The sequence below is a fragment of the Gossypium arboreum genome, chromosome 6 (assembly GCF_025698485.1).
Source record: "Gossypium arboreum isolate Shixiya-1 chromosome 6, ASM2569848v2, whole genome shotgun sequence".
Lineage (NCBI taxonomy): Eukaryota > Viridiplantae > Streptophyta > Magnoliopsida > Malvales > Malvaceae > Gossypium > Gossypium arboreum.
Genome location: NC_069075.1, coordinates 135,173,561 through 135,191,774, shown reverse-complemented (window position 1 = coordinate 135,191,774; position 18,214 = coordinate 135,173,561). Strand labels below are relative to the sequence as shown.

The 18,214-nt window shown below is 33.7% G+C and overlaps 3 protein-coding genes across 4 annotated transcripts; 1 reads left to right on the top strand and 2 right to left on the bottom strand.

Annotated features, from left to right (window-relative positions):
* Nucleotides 1-204: 204 nt before the first annotated feature.
* On the bottom strand, nucleotides 205-3,986 carry LOC108484150 (syntaxin-32-like). The gene is made up of 5 exons (XM_017787836.2): nucleotides 3,390-3,986; nucleotides 2,666-2,913; nucleotides 2,378-2,550; nucleotides 1,618-1,821; nucleotides 205-693 (listed from the first exon to the last, which is right to left on the bottom strand). Exons 1-5 carry the CDS (start codon nucleotides 3,628-3,630, stop codon nucleotides 534-536), a joined length of 1,026 nt encoding a protein of 341 aa, XP_017643325.1. The 5' UTR covers nucleotides 3,631-3,986; the 3' UTR covers nucleotides 205-533.
* Nucleotides 3,987-9,435: 5,449 nt separating this feature from the next.
* Nucleotides 9,436-15,402, top strand: LOC108484928 (probable ADP-ribosylation factor GTPase-activating protein AGD14). 2 transcript variants are annotated; one of them, XM_053030221.1, is made up of 14 exons: nucleotides 9,436-9,685; nucleotides 9,867-10,010; nucleotides 11,177-11,238; nucleotides 11,370-11,457; nucleotides 11,538-11,599; nucleotides 11,675-11,759; nucleotides 11,894-12,355; nucleotides 12,896-13,417; nucleotides 13,549-13,692; nucleotides 13,765-13,872; nucleotides 13,957-14,031; nucleotides 14,320-14,479; nucleotides 14,554-14,599; nucleotides 14,829-15,402. In XM_053030221.1, the coding sequence occupies exons 2-14, from the start codon at nucleotides 9,906-9,908 to the stop codon at nucleotides 14,965-14,967; spliced, it is 2,058 nt and encodes a 685-aa protein (XP_052886181.1). In that variant the 5' UTR covers nucleotides 9,436-9,685; nucleotides 9,867-9,905; the 3' UTR covers nucleotides 14,968-15,402. The 2 variants fall into 2 exon arrangements, with proteins under 2 accessions (XP_052886181.1, XP_052886180.1); XM_053030220.1 differs by having other exon boundaries at nucleotides 9,903-10,010; nucleotides 14,829-15,397.
* Nucleotides 15,403-15,446: 44 nt separating this feature from the next.
* LOC108484716 (molybdate transporter 1-like) lies at nucleotides 15,447-17,102 on the bottom strand. Its single transcript, XM_053030222.1, has one exon. It carries the CDS (start codon nucleotides 16,880-16,882, stop codon nucleotides 15,527-15,529), a length of 1,356 nt encoding a protein of 451 aa, XP_052886182.1. The 5' UTR covers nucleotides 16,883-17,102; the 3' UTR covers nucleotides 15,447-15,526.
* Nucleotides 17,103-18,214: the final 1,112 nt, after the last annotated feature.

Here is an 18,214-nt window from a genome sequence, read left to right as displayed (position 1 = left end):
ATTTTTTAACCATACAAAGAAATTTTTTTTCCAATGATTTTTTTTTTTTTCGATTTTTCATCTTTACAATTTCCGAGCAAAGCAAATGAAGTAAAACAGCGAATTCACAAAGTCGAACAAATCCAATGTGACCAAGTCCAAACAAAGTCGAGCAAAGCCACATTTCTTACTTTGTTAGTTGCAACATACATCATCATAAAGCAATTAAAACGAACCTCTAAAAGTAGATATTATTGAAAAGAGTGGCACATTGGGAGACATTCTGTCAAATAACACCCACAGTAAAAAGGAATAATTCAGCCATTTTCCCAATACCTTGTTCAATTTACATGCACCGATACATACATACACACACATCATGGTAAATAAAAAGTTACAATTCTGCAGGACTGGATGGCGACTTTAAAGTAAAAGGGAAAAATGATGCAATATATGAAAAGAATAGAAGGCTAAGAAAAGGATCTTCTCTCCTCTCTCTCTCTCTCTCTCTCTCTCTCTTTTTATCTTTCTAACCAGCCATCTTACTTTATTGACTATGCTACAAAGAATAGGAAAACCATAAGGAAAACAATCAATACAAAAAATATTTTGATCATTAGCCACCTGTTAGATGATATGCTGTTTAGGTACTTAAGCAAAGCTCCCTGTGCTCCTTCCACATTTGCTAATGTGTCATCCATGTTCTCGTCGATCCTGAAAAGGGAACATCATAGTCAGTTGTTCATAAATCGGTCAAAAGAAAACAGACTGCGATATACAACTGAAACTACTCTAGATAATTGGAAATTATTTCTAACTTTTAACAGTTGCTACTTACCACAAATGGATAGCTTTTATCAACGAATCTATCTAGTTTGCACACTCATATACTCTCATGTGAAGATCGCTAAATCTGAATAAGAGTGCCCATAAGAACTAAGTTGATAGCCCACCAAACAATACAAGCATCTCTTCTTGTTGTCAATGTTGGGTTTAGACATGGTATTTATACTAGCTAAAAACAGGATCCTTAAGATGTTTCATGTCAAACTTCACCGCACACAGACACAGACACAGACACATCACAAAATTGTTTACTTTAACAAATGAATGACATCTCAAATTCTCCCAAGTACCAAACCATGATGCATGCTGAGGACCAAATAACTACAAAATAGGAAGGATATCCTGCAGAACCAGTCATTTATTTAGGAGAACACAATATCTATGACTGCAAACTTAAACCAGTGTAAGAACAATCACACTAATGCTTCGAAACACCAGGATGACAGCAAACATAATCTATCATTGAATATTTAATTCTATTATTGTTTCTAGCGCAATCAAGCAATTACAAGAAACTCTGCAAAACTTCAACCCTCGAAGTTTTAAACAGAATCGAGAAACTATTTGCTCAAACTTTGTTTGCAAGTCAAATATTTAGCTTCATCAAATCCTATGACCATATACATGTTAGGAATTCCACACAGTATAAACTGAACAACAATTATTATAATACTACAGACATACTAGGATATAAAACACCTTATAAATCAAGTCATATATCGGCAACTAAAATGAATTCTAATGTAAGCCATTGTCAAGTGAATTCACTTCAAAAAAGTAAATGAATAAAACCTGATAGCTAGCTCTCCTTGCTGAGAAACCAGAGTAGCTAGCTGGTTGAAGATGGTGCCAAGCTCGTGAATAGTGGATTCTACATTCTGAAGAGCTTCAGCTCTGCTCTGCATGTAACTGTCTTGCAATGGAACCATTTGTTGCTGCTGCTGCTGCTGCTGTTGATGCTGGAGCAATGGCTGACTTTCCCCATCCGTCTGCTTTCTGTATAATTAAGAACCAGGAATGACTTCATCAAAAATAAAAAGGAGGAAGAAGAAGATAGAAAAGAGGCAAATACACATAGCAATGAAGTTTCACCAGTGTGCAGCATTCCAAATTGATATAGTTCATATAAGAAGTTAAAACCCACTACATTAATACAGCAGCAACCAATAATAGTTTATCGCAAAGAAGTTGCAAAAAGAAATTGAATATTTCGGGGAAAAAAAAAAAGCAAGCCAATTCATAATCTCAAACATATGGGTGCACTGCAAACAACAAATGGAAATAGAAATTTGTGACCATTCAGGACAAAGGAATGACAGGATGCAATTGTTACAAACTGCTAAAAATGTACAAAAGCAGTGTAAGAAATGTTTTGTTGGCATTCAGTAACAAATTGTCAATAAATGGACTTCGAAGCTCCTAAAGGAATTCAAGTCTTCTAAGTGCAAATTTATTTTCTCCAGTTAAGGAGTCACCATTTATAAAAAAATTGAAGCAGGAAGTCATAGGTATATTACTGCGATACATCTAATACAATCTAATAAGCTGTTACCTGGGAAACAACTGAGATGAAGATGCAGACCCATTAGCCCACTTAGGAAGGTTGTTTGCAGCTCCAGCCGCTAATTTGACAGCCAGGGGAGGCTGCCGTACAAAAGGATTTGGAGAATCCTTTGTAGCATTGGAAGAAAATAACTGTCTTCTATTCTCATGAACCTTTAAATTCTGTACAAGGCAAATCAATTACCACCAATTGTCAAGGGAATGAATTACCAAGGACATAATGACAAGGAATACTAGAAAAATATCTAAGTAAATAGACTGAAAAACTTGGCCTTACCTCTGTTCGCATGGTGAGAACATCTTTGAACTCTTTCGTGGTGCTCATCAAGCGATTCTTCAAGTCATCTACAACTGTGGTTGAATGACTAGACGTGTCACTGGAGACACCACCTTCATTTCTAGAATTGCAGAAAAGCTGAAGGTCTACAACGGCAGAATTAAGTGCAGTGATATCCTGCTTGATAACTGCAGTGAGCTCTTGGATTTCCACAGTGGGGTCATCAAAAACTGAAGTTCTCTTGGCCACTGCAAGGCAAGCAAAATATAGATTTCCTTTTCTTAATTTTTACACCATATATATATTGGACCGTAGTAACTACAATATCAAGTCTGTTTGTCGTCTCCTATAGTTGTGCAATCAGAGACCGAATTTCAAAGCAAGATCAGAAAAATAAGAAGGCGACGAAAAAATAAAAACACAAAGAACTAAATTCAGAAGAAGAGGAAGAAGAAGAATAAAAAAATTAGGACATTCATTCTAATTATAATAGGCTTACATGAAGAACTAATAGTCAACTAAAATTACATTCCAATGAGTGCAGCTCCGCTTAGAAGCTCTTAAACTCTAAGCATACGCCCTGCGCAGCTAAATTTCAGGTTTTAAATAATTCATCTTTCTAGAAACTATATGATACAAACCTCCATCAATTATTGTGCAAATCTTTCATTTAAATACAAACAACAAAAATTATAATGTAAACGAAACAGGTGTAAATACTTACATTTTGCTAACTTTGATAGCTTCTGCGAGGTCTGATGAATCGCAAATCCAATCTTAGAAGCCCTCCTATTAAACTCCGATTGATGAGCAACCACAGATCTCTGTTCCTCAGCTCTCGACGTACTGCTACTCGGTCCATTTTGACCCGGCCCAGACGAAAACGACTTCCTTAACCTCTCCGCTACGCTTTGAAATTCTTGTGTCCGATCCCTAAATGACGATTGCGCCAATTTGAGAGGCATTTTGAGAAAAAAAAAAACCCTCTCGATCTCCAAATTGAAATCCCAAAATACCTAACCAAACATTTGATTAAAACTGAAAGGCCTAAAATTTGAATTTCCTCGATTTTGTTTGAATTAGGGGAAAAAATACAGGGAAACGAACGTAGATTCTTACTTCAAATCGAGATCTGAAATCCTAAAGTTTGGAATGAGAAGCTTAAAAATTGCAACGAGTATACATGGGATCGGAGGGTGTGGCTTTAGAAGGGAAAATCAATCAAAGATGTAAATAGCATAAAAGGAGAAAACAATTGAGCAGAGATTTTGGGGGCGCAATAGCTAACGCACTAATGTTGTCACCGACGTAAGTCCTGACTCGTGTCATGTGGCCATGTCCTTATACAATTTTATTTTGTTTAAAATTGTCTTACACTCCTATACTCTTCAGAAATTTGATATTTCGTCCCTATACTTTATATTCAGAAATTTACTCTTTTACTTTTTAGATTTCAAAATTCATGTTCAATTATTAACATTGTTAATTTTTATTAAATTTGTTGGTGTAACATTTTAAAATAAAAATAATATTAAATTGGTAGCCATGTAATAAAATTTTACATTTTAATGAACTTGAATTTAACAAAATAATTTTAACAGTTTAACGATTGAATTTGTATATTGAAATCTAAACGTAAAAGACTAAATTTCTAAAAATAAAAGTGTAGGGACTGAACTCAAATTTTACAAAGAGTACAAGAACTTATGGCATATTTTAACCAATTTTTTTCCAATATCGATTTATATGTGTAAACTGCAAGAATAATTATTTATGTATGTTTTAAAATTACATTTTAGTCATTGAACTTTAATTTATTAGTAAATGGTAGCTAACATTTTAATTAGCTTAGTGTTATATCATTTACTATAGTTAGCGGCTTAATAACCAAAATGTTAGCTTTAAAGTTCGATTTGTTACAAAATGGTTCTTAACATTTTGGTCCTCCCAATTTGCTTGTATTCAATAATTTAAAATTTCAACTAACAATTTTGCATAGGCATAGAGACAAATTTACCCCTTTAGTTGCATAGGGACAAATTTACCCTTTTAGTATTTACACATTTTGTTAATTTAGCTCTAATATTCTTTTTTGAATCAACATTCAACTTTCAAATTTTAGTTAGAATGCATTTTTTTATGGAAAAATTGACTAAATTTTAATTTTTTTAATAGTATTGACGTAATAGTCCATGTAACAACCTGTTTTCAGTGAAATCAAAACAGTGGTTTCGGGACCACAAATCTGAAGTTGAAAAAATGTATTATTATTATATGGTCTACTGTATGATAGAATTACAGTATAAAAATTACGTTAAGAAATTTTATGGTTTACATACCTAATTTGATGAAAAGGACTAAATTGCATTAATTGCAAAAGTTGAGTTCTAATTGCTAAATATATTAAATAGCTATAAATTTAAATTGGAGGTCCTTATATAGTAAATAGATCATTAAAATGATTAGTGGTTAAGCATGAATAGTCCTCCTTGGAAATTTAATGAATTATTAAGGGTAATTTTGGAAATTAATGATTAAAGTGATATTAAATAAAATAAAATAAAATAAAAATTATTATCATCACCTACCACCAAATTAAAAAAGAAAGAAAGAAAGAAAACCTAGCCATGGAAGCTTGAGATATTAGCAAGCTTGTTTTGCTCAATTAGGTATGTATTATTGTCCCGTTTTTAATGAATTTTATATTTCCGAGATCGTAGTAGCTTAATCTAGCTAACTCGGGGATTAATTTGCAAAACCGTTAATGTATTAAAGTTTTTCCATTGATGAGTATGTTTAAATTATGAAGTTTTATGATAGAAAATGAAAAGTTGTTGTTAGATAAACAACTTTTGTTGAAATTATCAATTAGGGATTAAATTGAAAAGATGATAAATTTATGGTAAAATTGTGAAATTTTGAATTATGTGGGCTGCTATTAATATGTATAAAAATATACTAGGCTTGAGTAAGATTAAATTGTATGAAAGTTATTTTCCGAGCCTAGGGACTAATTTGTAATAAATTAAAAGTATAGGGGTAAAATAGTAATTTTACCAAAAATATGTGCTGGACTAAATTGAATATGAATTATATTGAATTGAGTTAAATTCATTCGTATAGATCTGGTTAGACCTAGTACAAAGTTAGATCGAGGCAAAAAGAAAAATATCGGATTAGTCACCTTTGTATCTACGTACAATTGTCGAGGTAAGTTTGTGTAATTAAATTGTACATTAATATGTGTTAAATTGAATTATTGTTTGTGTATTGTATAATTGCCATGAATAAATACCAGTTGTATATACAACAATTATTGAGTCTCGTTTGAACCTTATGAAACTCATAAGATACAAATGACAGGTCATTAGGGTTACCGATTTGGTTGGGGTCTTGCATGTGTTGTGAACACACCATAGCTCTTATGAGCTTCCTGATAATCAGCTCACATGAGTTTCCTGTTATTTAGCTCGCATGAGCTTCCCGTTATTCAGCTTGGAAGAGCTTACTGTTTACAGCTCTATGAGCATACATGTATAAGAATTGACAGATTACAGTTCAGTACACCTCGTGTGTACAACCCATGTATCCAATGATATTTTAAACGGTTCAACGGAAAATGTTCTGTTATGAGATAGTATGAGTTCGATATGAACCAATACATGAATATATATGAAATACATGGAAATGGATGATACATGTACATGAAACTTGCTTAGTGGTTATGTTCAACCATGTTTATTGGTTATTATATGTGTTTTACATGGCTAACATGTTGAGGATATGTGTTTAGGCTTTTGGCCAAGTTGGTTGGAATATGTTTTGTATGTTTACCTTAAATAAGATTAAATGGTAAGTTAAATTCTAAGTTATACGAGCTTAGTAAGCTTAAATGCTTACTCTGTGTTATAATCTGTGTTTTATAGTGATTCGAAAGCTCGAGTGGGTTAGCAGCTTGATGGAGCTATATCACACTATCTATTGGTCCTTTTGGTATTTTCAATAAATTAATTTCAGTTATAATGGCATGTATAGGTTATTTTGACCAATGTTGGTATATAATGTTTTGTTTAGGCTAGCCATTTGGAATAGCTTGTGTTTGGTATATTTTGATGCATATATATAGGTGACTTAGTCATGTTTGATGTGTGATTGATATGTTACAAATGAAAGAAAATAAAATGTAGTTTGAATATGCATACATGAAATTGGTCATCTAGGTAAATTGAGATACTTGGTTGACATGATATTAATTTGTCATTTGAGGTGCCGAAGAGCATATTGGTTGTATGTTATGATAATACATGTTTAAGACTTGATTTTAACTTGATTTAAATGCCTTGTTGATATGCAAATTGTTGTGTTTAGGTTGGTACCAAATTGGGTGAGAAATGTGGCTTGGAAATAACCTATTTTTGTCCATATGGGTAGAGACACGAGTGTGTGTCACAGCCGTGTGTGATACACGGTCGTGTGTCCCCTGTATCTTTTAAATTGAGCAAGTCAGTATGCTCACACGGCCTAGCACACGGGTGTGTGGTTTGGCTGTGTGACCCAAATCAGAGAGTTACACGGGCATGAACACGGGTTGAGATAAGGCCATGTGTCCCTATTTCGAATGCCCACACGGCCTAAGACATGGGTGTGTCCCTTGACTATATGAATCACACGGCCGTGTGTTCCCTACAGCTTTGAAAAATTTTAATGTTTTCCAAAAAATTCTTTGAGTACTCGATCTAATCCTGACTTATTTCTAACATGTATTTTAGGCCTCGAGGGCTCATTTAAGAGACAATATGTTTGATTTTAATTGATTTCTGGCATGAATGTTATAGGATATGAAATGTCTGATAAATTGTTCTGTAAACTCTGGTAATGCTACGTAACCCTGTTCTGGCGACGGATCTGGGTTAGGGGTATTACAGTTCATGTGGTAGTCTACATGTATTTTACTATTAGTATGAACAAGCATAAAATTTAATAATATCATATATAAACTCAACTCATGAACACCTGTACTCTAAATAGAATACATGTTGCCCTTAAAGCACGGGATAATCTATAAAAACTTAAAAGATAAAATACCATTTATTTTTTCTTAAATTAATATTATAATTTTATTTTTTAATGTTTTCCGTCCAATCTTTACTTTTCTTTTTCAATGAAACTTTCTCTAGAGCATAAAAATTATACTATCTATTTTACCTTTAAAAAATTGTAAACCTTCATTAGAGTTTGAAAATTTCACAAGTAGAATAAAGAGAGTGACATGTTTTTGTAAAATATATTAAAAAAGTTTATAAAAAGAATGAAATAAATTGATAATTTTAACTTCACTCATAGAGTTAAAAATTGTATTTTTAATTTATCAAATATTAATCTAAAATTTTTAAAATAATTAATAATAATATAACTTGAACAATTTTTCTTTTTGAAAAAATTAAATGACTCATTTGACCCTATTAATGTATCATCTTTTTCTTATAATATTTTGCCAATAATTATTAGTTAATAATTTATGTTTCCATTTTCACTTTTTTATTAAAATTCTTTTATTAATTTGAGATTACGATTTAATGGAATATTAAATTATATATACAAAATTCAAATTTAACAATAAATGAAAATTCTATCAATAATCTTTTAACTATTTCTTTTCTTTTTAAATAAAGCAAAACTCATTGGAAAAATGAAAAGCAAAATAAAATACTTTTAACGACTACTAAAATATTATATTATACTTTACACTCATGTTGTCGGCGAAAAATTATATATATTAAAAAATCGTAATCAATTACTCTTTCAATTTAATCACTCAATCATCTTAAAATATTTTAAAGTTGTAATTTGAGCTATTTGATGTTGTAATCTATATATATATATATATATATATATATATTTATAATAAAATTTGTTGTTTTAAAAATTTTGAGTTTTTAATATTTTTTAGTTGAATCGGTTTTCAATTAATGACATCAATTAATGACATCAATTCAATCAAAGGTTTTATAAAAAAACATGTATATTATTTAATTTAAAAGATTTTAAATTCATTATTCTCAATGTTTTTGTAACGAGACCAATCAAGCCATCAATTCCTAATCCAATCGGCTTGAGTGATTCGACCGGTCGGTCTAAATTGATTAAATAAATTATTAAAAATTCATAAAAAAATCTGATTCAACTAGTTTTTAGCCCAGATCAACTAGTCCATATCGATCTATAGATCAATCAGTTTAACTTCTTTCTTTGGACTAGTGTACCAACTGATTCTCGATTCAATTGGTCCAACCGACCGCCTTGTTAGTCCTAAAACCTTGATTTTTTATTTAATTTAGAAATACTTTTAAATTCATTATTTTTGTTATTTAGTTGGTTAAAATATGTCATAATTCTCATACTCTTCATAAATTTAGAATTTAATTCATGTAATTTTATTTTTAGGAATTTAGTCTATTTACTTTTCAAATCTCAAAATTGAGATCAATTGTTAACACCGTTAAATTTTTATTATTAAATTTGTTTATGTGACATTTTGAAATAATAATTTACTCACTAGATAGTAATGTAACTAAGAATAATATTGGAACGAACTAGAAATTAACAAAATAATTTTAACCGTGTTAACAACTGGATCTAAATTCTGAAATATGAAAAGTAGAAGGACTACATTCTTAGAAATAAAAGTATAGGGACTAGATTTTAAATTTATAAAGAGTACAGGGACTTATAGTAAATTTTAACCTATTTAGTTTTCACCCCCCAATTGTGGGTGTGCAATGTGCAATTCTTAAAAAAAAAAAAAAAAAAAAAAAAGGCAGAATCTGGCGGGCAAAAAAAAGCGGATTTGTGTGAGCAAAATTGAAGTTCAACGGTTCAAAACGGTGTTGAAACCACTTTTTCCGGGAAAATTTCCCTTTTCCCTTTTCTCTAATATATCAATTTCCTTCCTTCCTTCCTTCCTTCTTCTTTTTCATCATCATCTTCTGATCTCCCTGTTTTCTGTTGCTAATACTTAAGGTGCATTTCACATTCCTTTACCATTCTCCTTTGTTTCCAAAAAAAATTAGGAAATTTTGGATTTAAAAATATGGCGAAAGGATGTATCAAGCTTCAAATCATCATTGTTATTATTGTGTTGGTTTCTATCAAAACAATTGTGTCTCTAATGATTTGGGATTCTGATTCTTTTTTAATGAAGAAGGGCTAAATATTTTCCTTCTCTTCTTTTTTGGAGAAAATGGGGAGTAGGAAGAAATTAAAGGATGATGAACGAATGGAGAGGACGATTCGGGCTCTTCTTAAACTTCCCGAGAATAAAAGATGCATCAACTGCAATATTTTGGTATGTTTTTGCTTACATTGTTTATTTAGTTATGTATCGAATCATCAATTGCATTAGACCTTTAATTTCTGTTTAAACAATTAAAATTGTTACTGGAATGTTTTTAAGATATAGTGAAAGAATTCGATATTGATTTATTAAATGATTAAGGAATGAAAATTGTTCTATGACATTCAAAAGTGAGCCTGAGGCACCTGAATCTGAAAGACATATCTGGAAACCAAAGCATACGATCGAATGCCAGGCCATTCTCGGACCAATACTTGATGCAAGAACTCCTATTGAGGTAACTCAACCTCATTCGGTAGGACCGGCACTTGATTGCCGTTTTAATCATTTTTTATCACTGATAACCTCCATGGGGTAATCCTGGTCAATCTTCTCATCATCACTAGCATTTTGTGGAAGCACTAAGCTTTCACTCGGACCAACATTATTACCTCTTGATTAACACACCACTATTTCATTTAGTGAGTTCAAACAATAAACAAGTCTTGTATCCTCTGAGGAAGTTGTGTCTCTGACTCAGAAATCAATACATCTATTCTCATACTCCAAATGCAAGAATGAATACATAACCTTTGCAGCGTGTTAGAATAACCAAGAACACATTTCTTTCCTCTTTGTACTAGTTTGCCAAGTTCATAAGGTGATACTGTGTTTAAAATGTAGATAACTGTGAGCAAGGCATGTCCCAAATAGGAGGCATCTAAGTTAGCTTTGACATCATGAATCTCAAACTAGGAGAGTTCGATTCCCCTTTGTCACTCCATTTTGTTAGAGTTTTTTCAGAATACTCGATTGGCATGCTATTCTTTTTTCATTACACGCCCTTATTGATTCTCAGGCCTTAATCAAGTATTGTCATTAATGAATGTTATAAAGTGCCTAAACCCTTGTCTAGATGTCAAATTCATGGGACCTTGGACTTAAAAATGTCTCGATTGCAATAGATACACACTCTCAAATGCTCGATTCAAAGAAATCTAATACCCTAAACTATCTCCAAATCCCAGTTGATTGCTTCCAATCCTTAATTGACATGTTATGTTAATTATCCAAGTCAAACATATTTTATTCCATAGTTCTAACGACAATAATTTCAAGAAATACATTGACTGAGAAAATACAAGTATTAACATTAATTAATACTTTCTTCTTGGCAGGGTCCCCAATATGTTTGTACCACTTTCTTGACTTTTGTTTGCACCAACTGTAGTGGAATACAGTAAGTTTTAGCATATATTCTTGTTTCTATTACCTTTTTGAGTTTCTTGAGGGTCTAATATGGTTATTGTTTTTGCAAAAAATTCTAGTTCAGTTTATATTTTACAATATGGATTATTTAAACTATTTCAGTCGGGAATTCACTCATCGAGTCAAATCGATATCATTGGGTAAATTTAGTGAAGATGAAGTGAGTGCTCTTCAAGCAGCAGGAAATGAGGTCAGCATGAGCAATTTGATAGTTATATGGCTATTCTTTTTTCTTTTCCATTGTCTCAACTTATTTCTCAACTTTTGCAGCGGGCAAGACAAATTTACTTCAAAGCATGGGATCCTCAACTCCATTCTTTTCCTGATGGCAGGTTATCGAGCATCTTTATTTTAGTTTTTTTATTCTCCATGGGAAAGTGTCTTGATTCTTATATGTTTGCTTTCAGTAATCTTAAAAGGCTCCGAGAATTCATCAGGGAGGTCTATGTGGAAAGGAAATACACTGGAGAGAGGACTAACATTCTTCCAAGTGTAAGATTGGCTATATTCCGATTAATGTTATATTTCATGAGACTGGTTACTTCCGGTACAGTTAACACATTTTTGGGTGCTCTCAAACTCAATTGCCGCTCCAATGATTTAGGACCCTGAACATTTTGTTACAGGGACACAGGGTGGACACCTCTGAAAGCAGGAAGGCCAGTGTGTTCAGTGGTAGACCTAGAGGCCCACTTTATGAAGATAGACATCAATGGAGTTCTAATGAAGGATCTAGTCCTGCTGGAAGAAGTGGAGCTAGGATTTTCTATTTGGAGGCAAGAAGTGCTCGGTATGCCGAAGAAAATTCAAGATATGGAAGTTCACGTAGAAATCCTTTGCACATCGAGATTGTTGATAACAGGCTCAAATCTGAGGGTTCTAGAAGTGCCAGGCGACACAAGGACAGCTTTTTACATAGAGAACCTGTGACACGAAGCCAATCATTTAGCCACCAAGCAGATAGGTCTGGCTCTCCAGTGGTACGCCCGGTGAGAGATATCTTGGGGGAGAATGCTCCTGCCTTACAGGTAGGTGAAAATTCAAATGCAAATGCTGGAAGTGATCCTGATGATTCCGCTATAAGGCAGGTAAAGCTGGTGCTACTTCTCTTTTATTTAAGCTGTAATGCTGTTTCTTTTAAGAGGCTTGTGGTTTTATTGTTCTTTTATTTGGTTTCTAAGAAACACAATTGATTTCTTAAACACAAGTACGACATATGTATCAGCAGTACGCGTAGCGATTACTGACTGCTTAGTCAGAGCCTTGGTATTTCCCCCTGCCAGAAATTCTTCTTTTCCTCTATTAAAGAGACATTTCATGTTTGTTATTCAGATACGAAACTCTACCTAGTATTTCATGTGCATATATTTGAACCATTTATTTAGTATTGCTTAATTCATTTCAATTGATTTTTGAATGAACTGGTTTCATAGAGTAAAATTTTCAATTGTACATATGAGATTGGCAAAAAAAAGTTGTACTTGTGAGAAGCTATGGATTACTTTTTCTTTGTTTTGCGGTATGTATGTTGTTACACCCTTATATTTAGTTTGGCAGCTTATTATACTGTATTTCTATGTAGCTCTAGAGAACTTTCTTTTACACTTTGTTAAGTTTTCACTTTGCAGAAGAATGCATCATCTGGTGGCAAGGAAAGTTTGATCGATTTCAGTATGGATTTTAAACCATCTAAGGCTGTGGCTGAACCAAATGTGCAGCAAGTGCCTCCATCAAGTGATGGTGGTAGCCAGTCCTCAGACGACCTCTCTTCAACGGGAAAAGCACCTCCTGCCTCTAATGCTAATTCTTTGGAGGCTTTACTCTTTGATCTGTCAGTTTCATCTTCAGCAGTTGCTAATGTCTCGGCAGCACCAGGCATCATATGTGCTCAATCAACTGCATCTGGACAGAACATTTCATTAGATGGTGTTTCTGCAGCAGCACCTGCAGAAAAGATTTTGACATTGACAAGGTCCATTGCGGGCCCTCTTCAAGTCACAACTGATATTAATTGTGGCTACGAAGTCAAAGCTCCTGAGGGGCATGGGTTTCCCTGCATGCAACAACATCAGCCTTCTCTGTTCCCTGCTTCTGATAATAACTTTCCTGCACATCGAAATTCTAAAGCAGTTGAAGCACTGAATAGCCAGGTTGTCATTGGAGTTGATCAGAAGTCGCTGGAATCTAAATAAACATGAAAAATATAGCCCCTATTTTAATTTAATGTGGTGTGAATCCCATTTCACTTGCTAACCCTGTTGCTTTCCATTCATATTTGCAGTCTGTTACTTCATTCCCGATGCATAATGCTCAACAATTGACCAATGTACCTACTGTACAGTCATCTACAGAAACAAGATATGAAGTCGGAGTGCAGCCTGTTTCTGCGGAAACAATGTCTAGCGGAAGAAAGGAACTTCCACAGGTGTTGCTTTCGCCTTCAATTGTCTCAGTTATTTATGAATTCTCTTGACAGTATATGCTGCTATCTTTGCAGGATCTCTTTATGGCAAGCTATGGATCAGCCCCTGCAGCATTCCCTTGTTGGCAAAATGGCCTACCACATGGAATGGGATTTGGATTGCAGTATTATCCTAATGCAATGGTATCTTGTGATCTCAAAACTTCAAATCTATAATAAGTCTTTCTTGTATATTGGAGATTTTAATCTGTATGTATATGTTCACAGCATACAGCAGCATTTCCAAGTACTGCAAAAACAAATCCATTTGAGAGTGATACGATTCCAGCGCAAGTCCCAGAAGTATGTGCCATATACGAACTTATTGCAGACATCTACACTGCTTTCTTTTTATCTTTATCTTTATCTTTAAAAAACTAAAAGTTGCATCTGCTCCACTTTTCTTACTATTATCTAGTCTGTAGACGATTATCATTTTATGAATATCACAATAGTTTTATACAATAAAAGCTTATTGATGGTTTTAAGAGTTCTTTTTCTTGTTCTAATACACTGACATGGCTTCAATTCCTCCAACAGTACTAATATCTTGCCCTAACCTTCACGTCTTAATTGCTACTTGTTCTGCAGTTTCCTTCAATGGTATCTTTGCTAGGAGCCCTTCCTAGTGCCCAAGATCCGAATTCCTTGTCTCACGATGCCTATTCTTCAGGAATGGCATCTCGTTCATCATATATTGCATCATCTCCGACGACTCCAGAGTTACCTTTCACATCAGCTATGCCTTCTAGTAAATTCACTTTTCTCCTAATCATGCTAAATGTTGATATCAATATTTTTCTCTTATGCTTATTATGGTGTCAGGTGCATACATGGGAGATCAATCACACATTGGTGTGCTACCTTCCAGGTGACATTTCGTTCTGGCAATCTTATATTATCTACATGTATCACATGGTAATTGGTATTAAGACATATTTTAAAAGTATTGCAGTGTTAATAAATACAGGTAAGGTCTTAAAGTTGTTTCACAGAAATGGATATTTAGGACTTTTGCTTGCATCACAGTTGTGTTCCTTCAGCTTGTAATGAATGTTAAAAGAGAAATTCTGTTAAGATTTTGCATGATATCATTGCAGACAGCAGGAAATTGGTAGCTTCGACGGTAATAACTTCATTTTCAGCTCCTTAAATATAACTCAGAGACCTGTGGGTGGACACTCGGCATATAATCCTCCAAAGTCTCTTCCTACAATGGGAACAAATCCATTCGGATAAAGGAATAAATGGAGCCTTCCCAGAGCAAAACTCACTCCTTTTCTTTTTGATGAAAAATCGAAACATTATACAGAATCAAGGATGGTCCGGAAGAAGCATGAAATTGACCATCTGGACCAAGATACATTCACAAGACAGTAGAATCCTTTCTGCATGTTTCTCATTGCCATTACTTCTTGTCTTTCCTCCTGCTTGGTTTGATTCCCCTATTTTGTCCTTCTCTTTAGGTGATCATATACTTATGCAATTTTTCATCTGCTTTAATGTAATCACCATTCTGTATGCATATACAATTATTGCAATCCAATAAGCAATCATTGCTACATCCCCGTATTTGCAGTTCGTTTACGTATCCGAACAAATACAAAGCCGGAAGGCAAAAATTCTGCTATCGTGGCTTCTATGGTTTGGAGAAGTAAATGATCTTATTGAATGAAATAATAGAAGAAAAATCTAATTGAACACTACTAGTAAGGAAATTCAATGAAATATCAAACATTTATTCAGTATATTCGTTGCAGAAAGATTAAATGAAAAAACATGGTATTGTTTAGGGAGATCAAGGCATACAGAGTGTCCTTAGCTTAAGAAGCAAATGGACTAACATTCCACAAACAAAACCAAGTGCTGCACTTGACCCTACAAGTGAAACAGCAGTGCATATTAACATCACAAATGACTCTTGCTTTGAATTCATGTCCCTGCAAGTCATTGCTAGTTCAATCCCTGCAAACAAGAGTAAAACACCCAAGATACCAACAGGAAACTGGTGCAAAATTGTCACTAAAGAAGTTCCTAATACCAAACCCAACATCATTTTGGCTGCACCAAGTAAGGCAACACACCCACCACTCCTGCCCCCAAACTTGTACTGTCCAGCTAACCCACCTGCACCATGGCAACATGGCATGGCACCAAACCAACACCCCACCAAGTTCATTAGCCCCACGGTTACCGAAACCGAGGTGGCCGAGAATTCCCTTCCTGGAAAAAGATCTGATGACAACTTACAGACAGCAATCACCGAGTTCAGTACTGATAAAGGTAGTTGAGGAATTGTCCCCTTGATAAATCCTTCCTTCCATGAATGACCAGTTATTTTCACAATCTCCATTTCTGAAGGTCCAAACTTAATGTCATTCACCACTTTTGGCCTTCTTATGAAAGGCAACACTACACCTAACAAGAAAATGATGAAAGCTGAAGGGATGGTAGCCATGATTATCCTCATTCTTTTTCTTCTAATATTCCTTTCTTCATCGACAATAGCCTCCTCACTTTGATTTCTTTCTTGACCTGCTCCATTGATAAAAGTTATGAAACCAGCACAAACAATAGCCAAAACCATTCCATCCAATCCTAACCACTGCCTATTTCCCATAGATTTTGACTTTGAGAAATCCTGAACCTTTCTAATATACTTGACAGCACTCATAGCAAATGATAAGCCTTGGGACAATTGAATTCCCCTAACAACAGACAAAGGTATAAACTTGTACACCATCTGCATCAACCCTGTAACACCCAAAACCAGCAAAATTGCACCTGTACAAATCCCAGCTGCCATAATTTCCGGGATGTTAAAACCAGAACTGTCCGATATAGCTACGGCCGCAATAGACTTCATGGGTTGGACAGGCATTGGGACACCATATAAGACACCAGTGACAACGTTGTAAATACCAGTGAATATCAATGTGGTGCCCAAGTTAAGGTCCTTGGCAAGTGTCAAGGCTAATACAATAGGAATATATGTGCCTAAGTCTCCCATGGCACCATTCAATTCCGCCCATTTGGAATGAAAACCCAAGTTTCTCGTCACCCTTTGGACTATGTTGACTGATGAACGAGAGATGGGGTTATTGTTAGGAGGTGTTTCAGGTAGGGTTTGGGGGTTTGGACTTTGAGACTCCATGGGTGTGAACTGTCAAGTATACCAGTGAGTGAAGATTTGACGAGGGAGTGTGATTGTTTTAAGGGTGACAAGTAGGTCTTAGAGGGGCGATTTTGACCATTCTTTTGGTTGGTGCAAAAGCCCTAGGGAATCTAAACTATGCGCCACTACTAGTGGCTTGAAGCATCTTCTATATAAAGAGCTTGAAAACCAGACTAGAGTAGTTAATGTGATTCTGATATGACTCAAAACTAAAAAAAGCATTTGATTTTTATCTCTATTTTAATCCATATTTATTTAAAAATATAATTATTTAGAAAATAGTATTTTTTAAATTTTCACCCCAAAGTATATATTTTAGGGTAAACTACAGTCACGGTCCCTAGATTATTAATTAGTTTACTTTTTAGTGAATAATCTAAAAAAAAGTTACAAAATAGTCATTGCATTATTTGAAATTTTTATTTAAGTCATTGTATTTTTAAAATCGTTGTTGTATGACATTCTCTATTATCACTGCCTGCACCAATCTAAAGCTCTCATTTCCCTTATCTTTCATAGTTTAATTTTTTTTATAAAATAACTTTGAATGTCACAAATCTACAAATCAAAATCTAAACAACTTTATTTTCTAATCTCTAACACCATCAAATCAATTTAGATCTAAAGCATGCTTTTCTACTTATTAATGGATACTGATTCACCGTACTGATCGTCGAATTGTCTCTTGGAGCTAACTAGATAAACATAAAAAAAGAAAAGAAAAAGAAGGTAACTTAATAACTTAGTGACTTAAATAAAAACTCTCGAATAATTTAGTGATTTAAATGAAAACTTTCGAATAATTCAGTGATAATTTTGTAACTTTTTGAAGTTGAATGATCAAAATGTATACTTACTAATAGTTTAGTGACATTGAGTCTAATTTACACTATATATTATATATTATATAGGCCTGCTTATAGGTCGGGCCACCTGACTCGGTCCGAAAAATGGGAAGGTTTGGGCAAAAATATAGACCCGAAAAATAGACTAAGGCAAAAAATAAGGCCTGTTTTAAAAATGGGTCGTGCCTCAGGTGAGACATTTTTGACCTGAGCCTAGCCCGACCAGAATTTACTAAATGCCAAACAAAATCTGCTATCTTTTTTTTGTTATTTTAATGATATTTTCTCCTTATTTTGCTACCATTCCACTATCATATTGTTATTATTTTGTTGTTATTATTTGGATATTATATAATACTTATTTTATTGTTAATTTTGTTATTATTTTAGAGACATTTTCTTGTTAAGTTGCATCTATCTTAGTATTGTTTAAGTATATATATATTTTTAAATTTATTTTCAATTT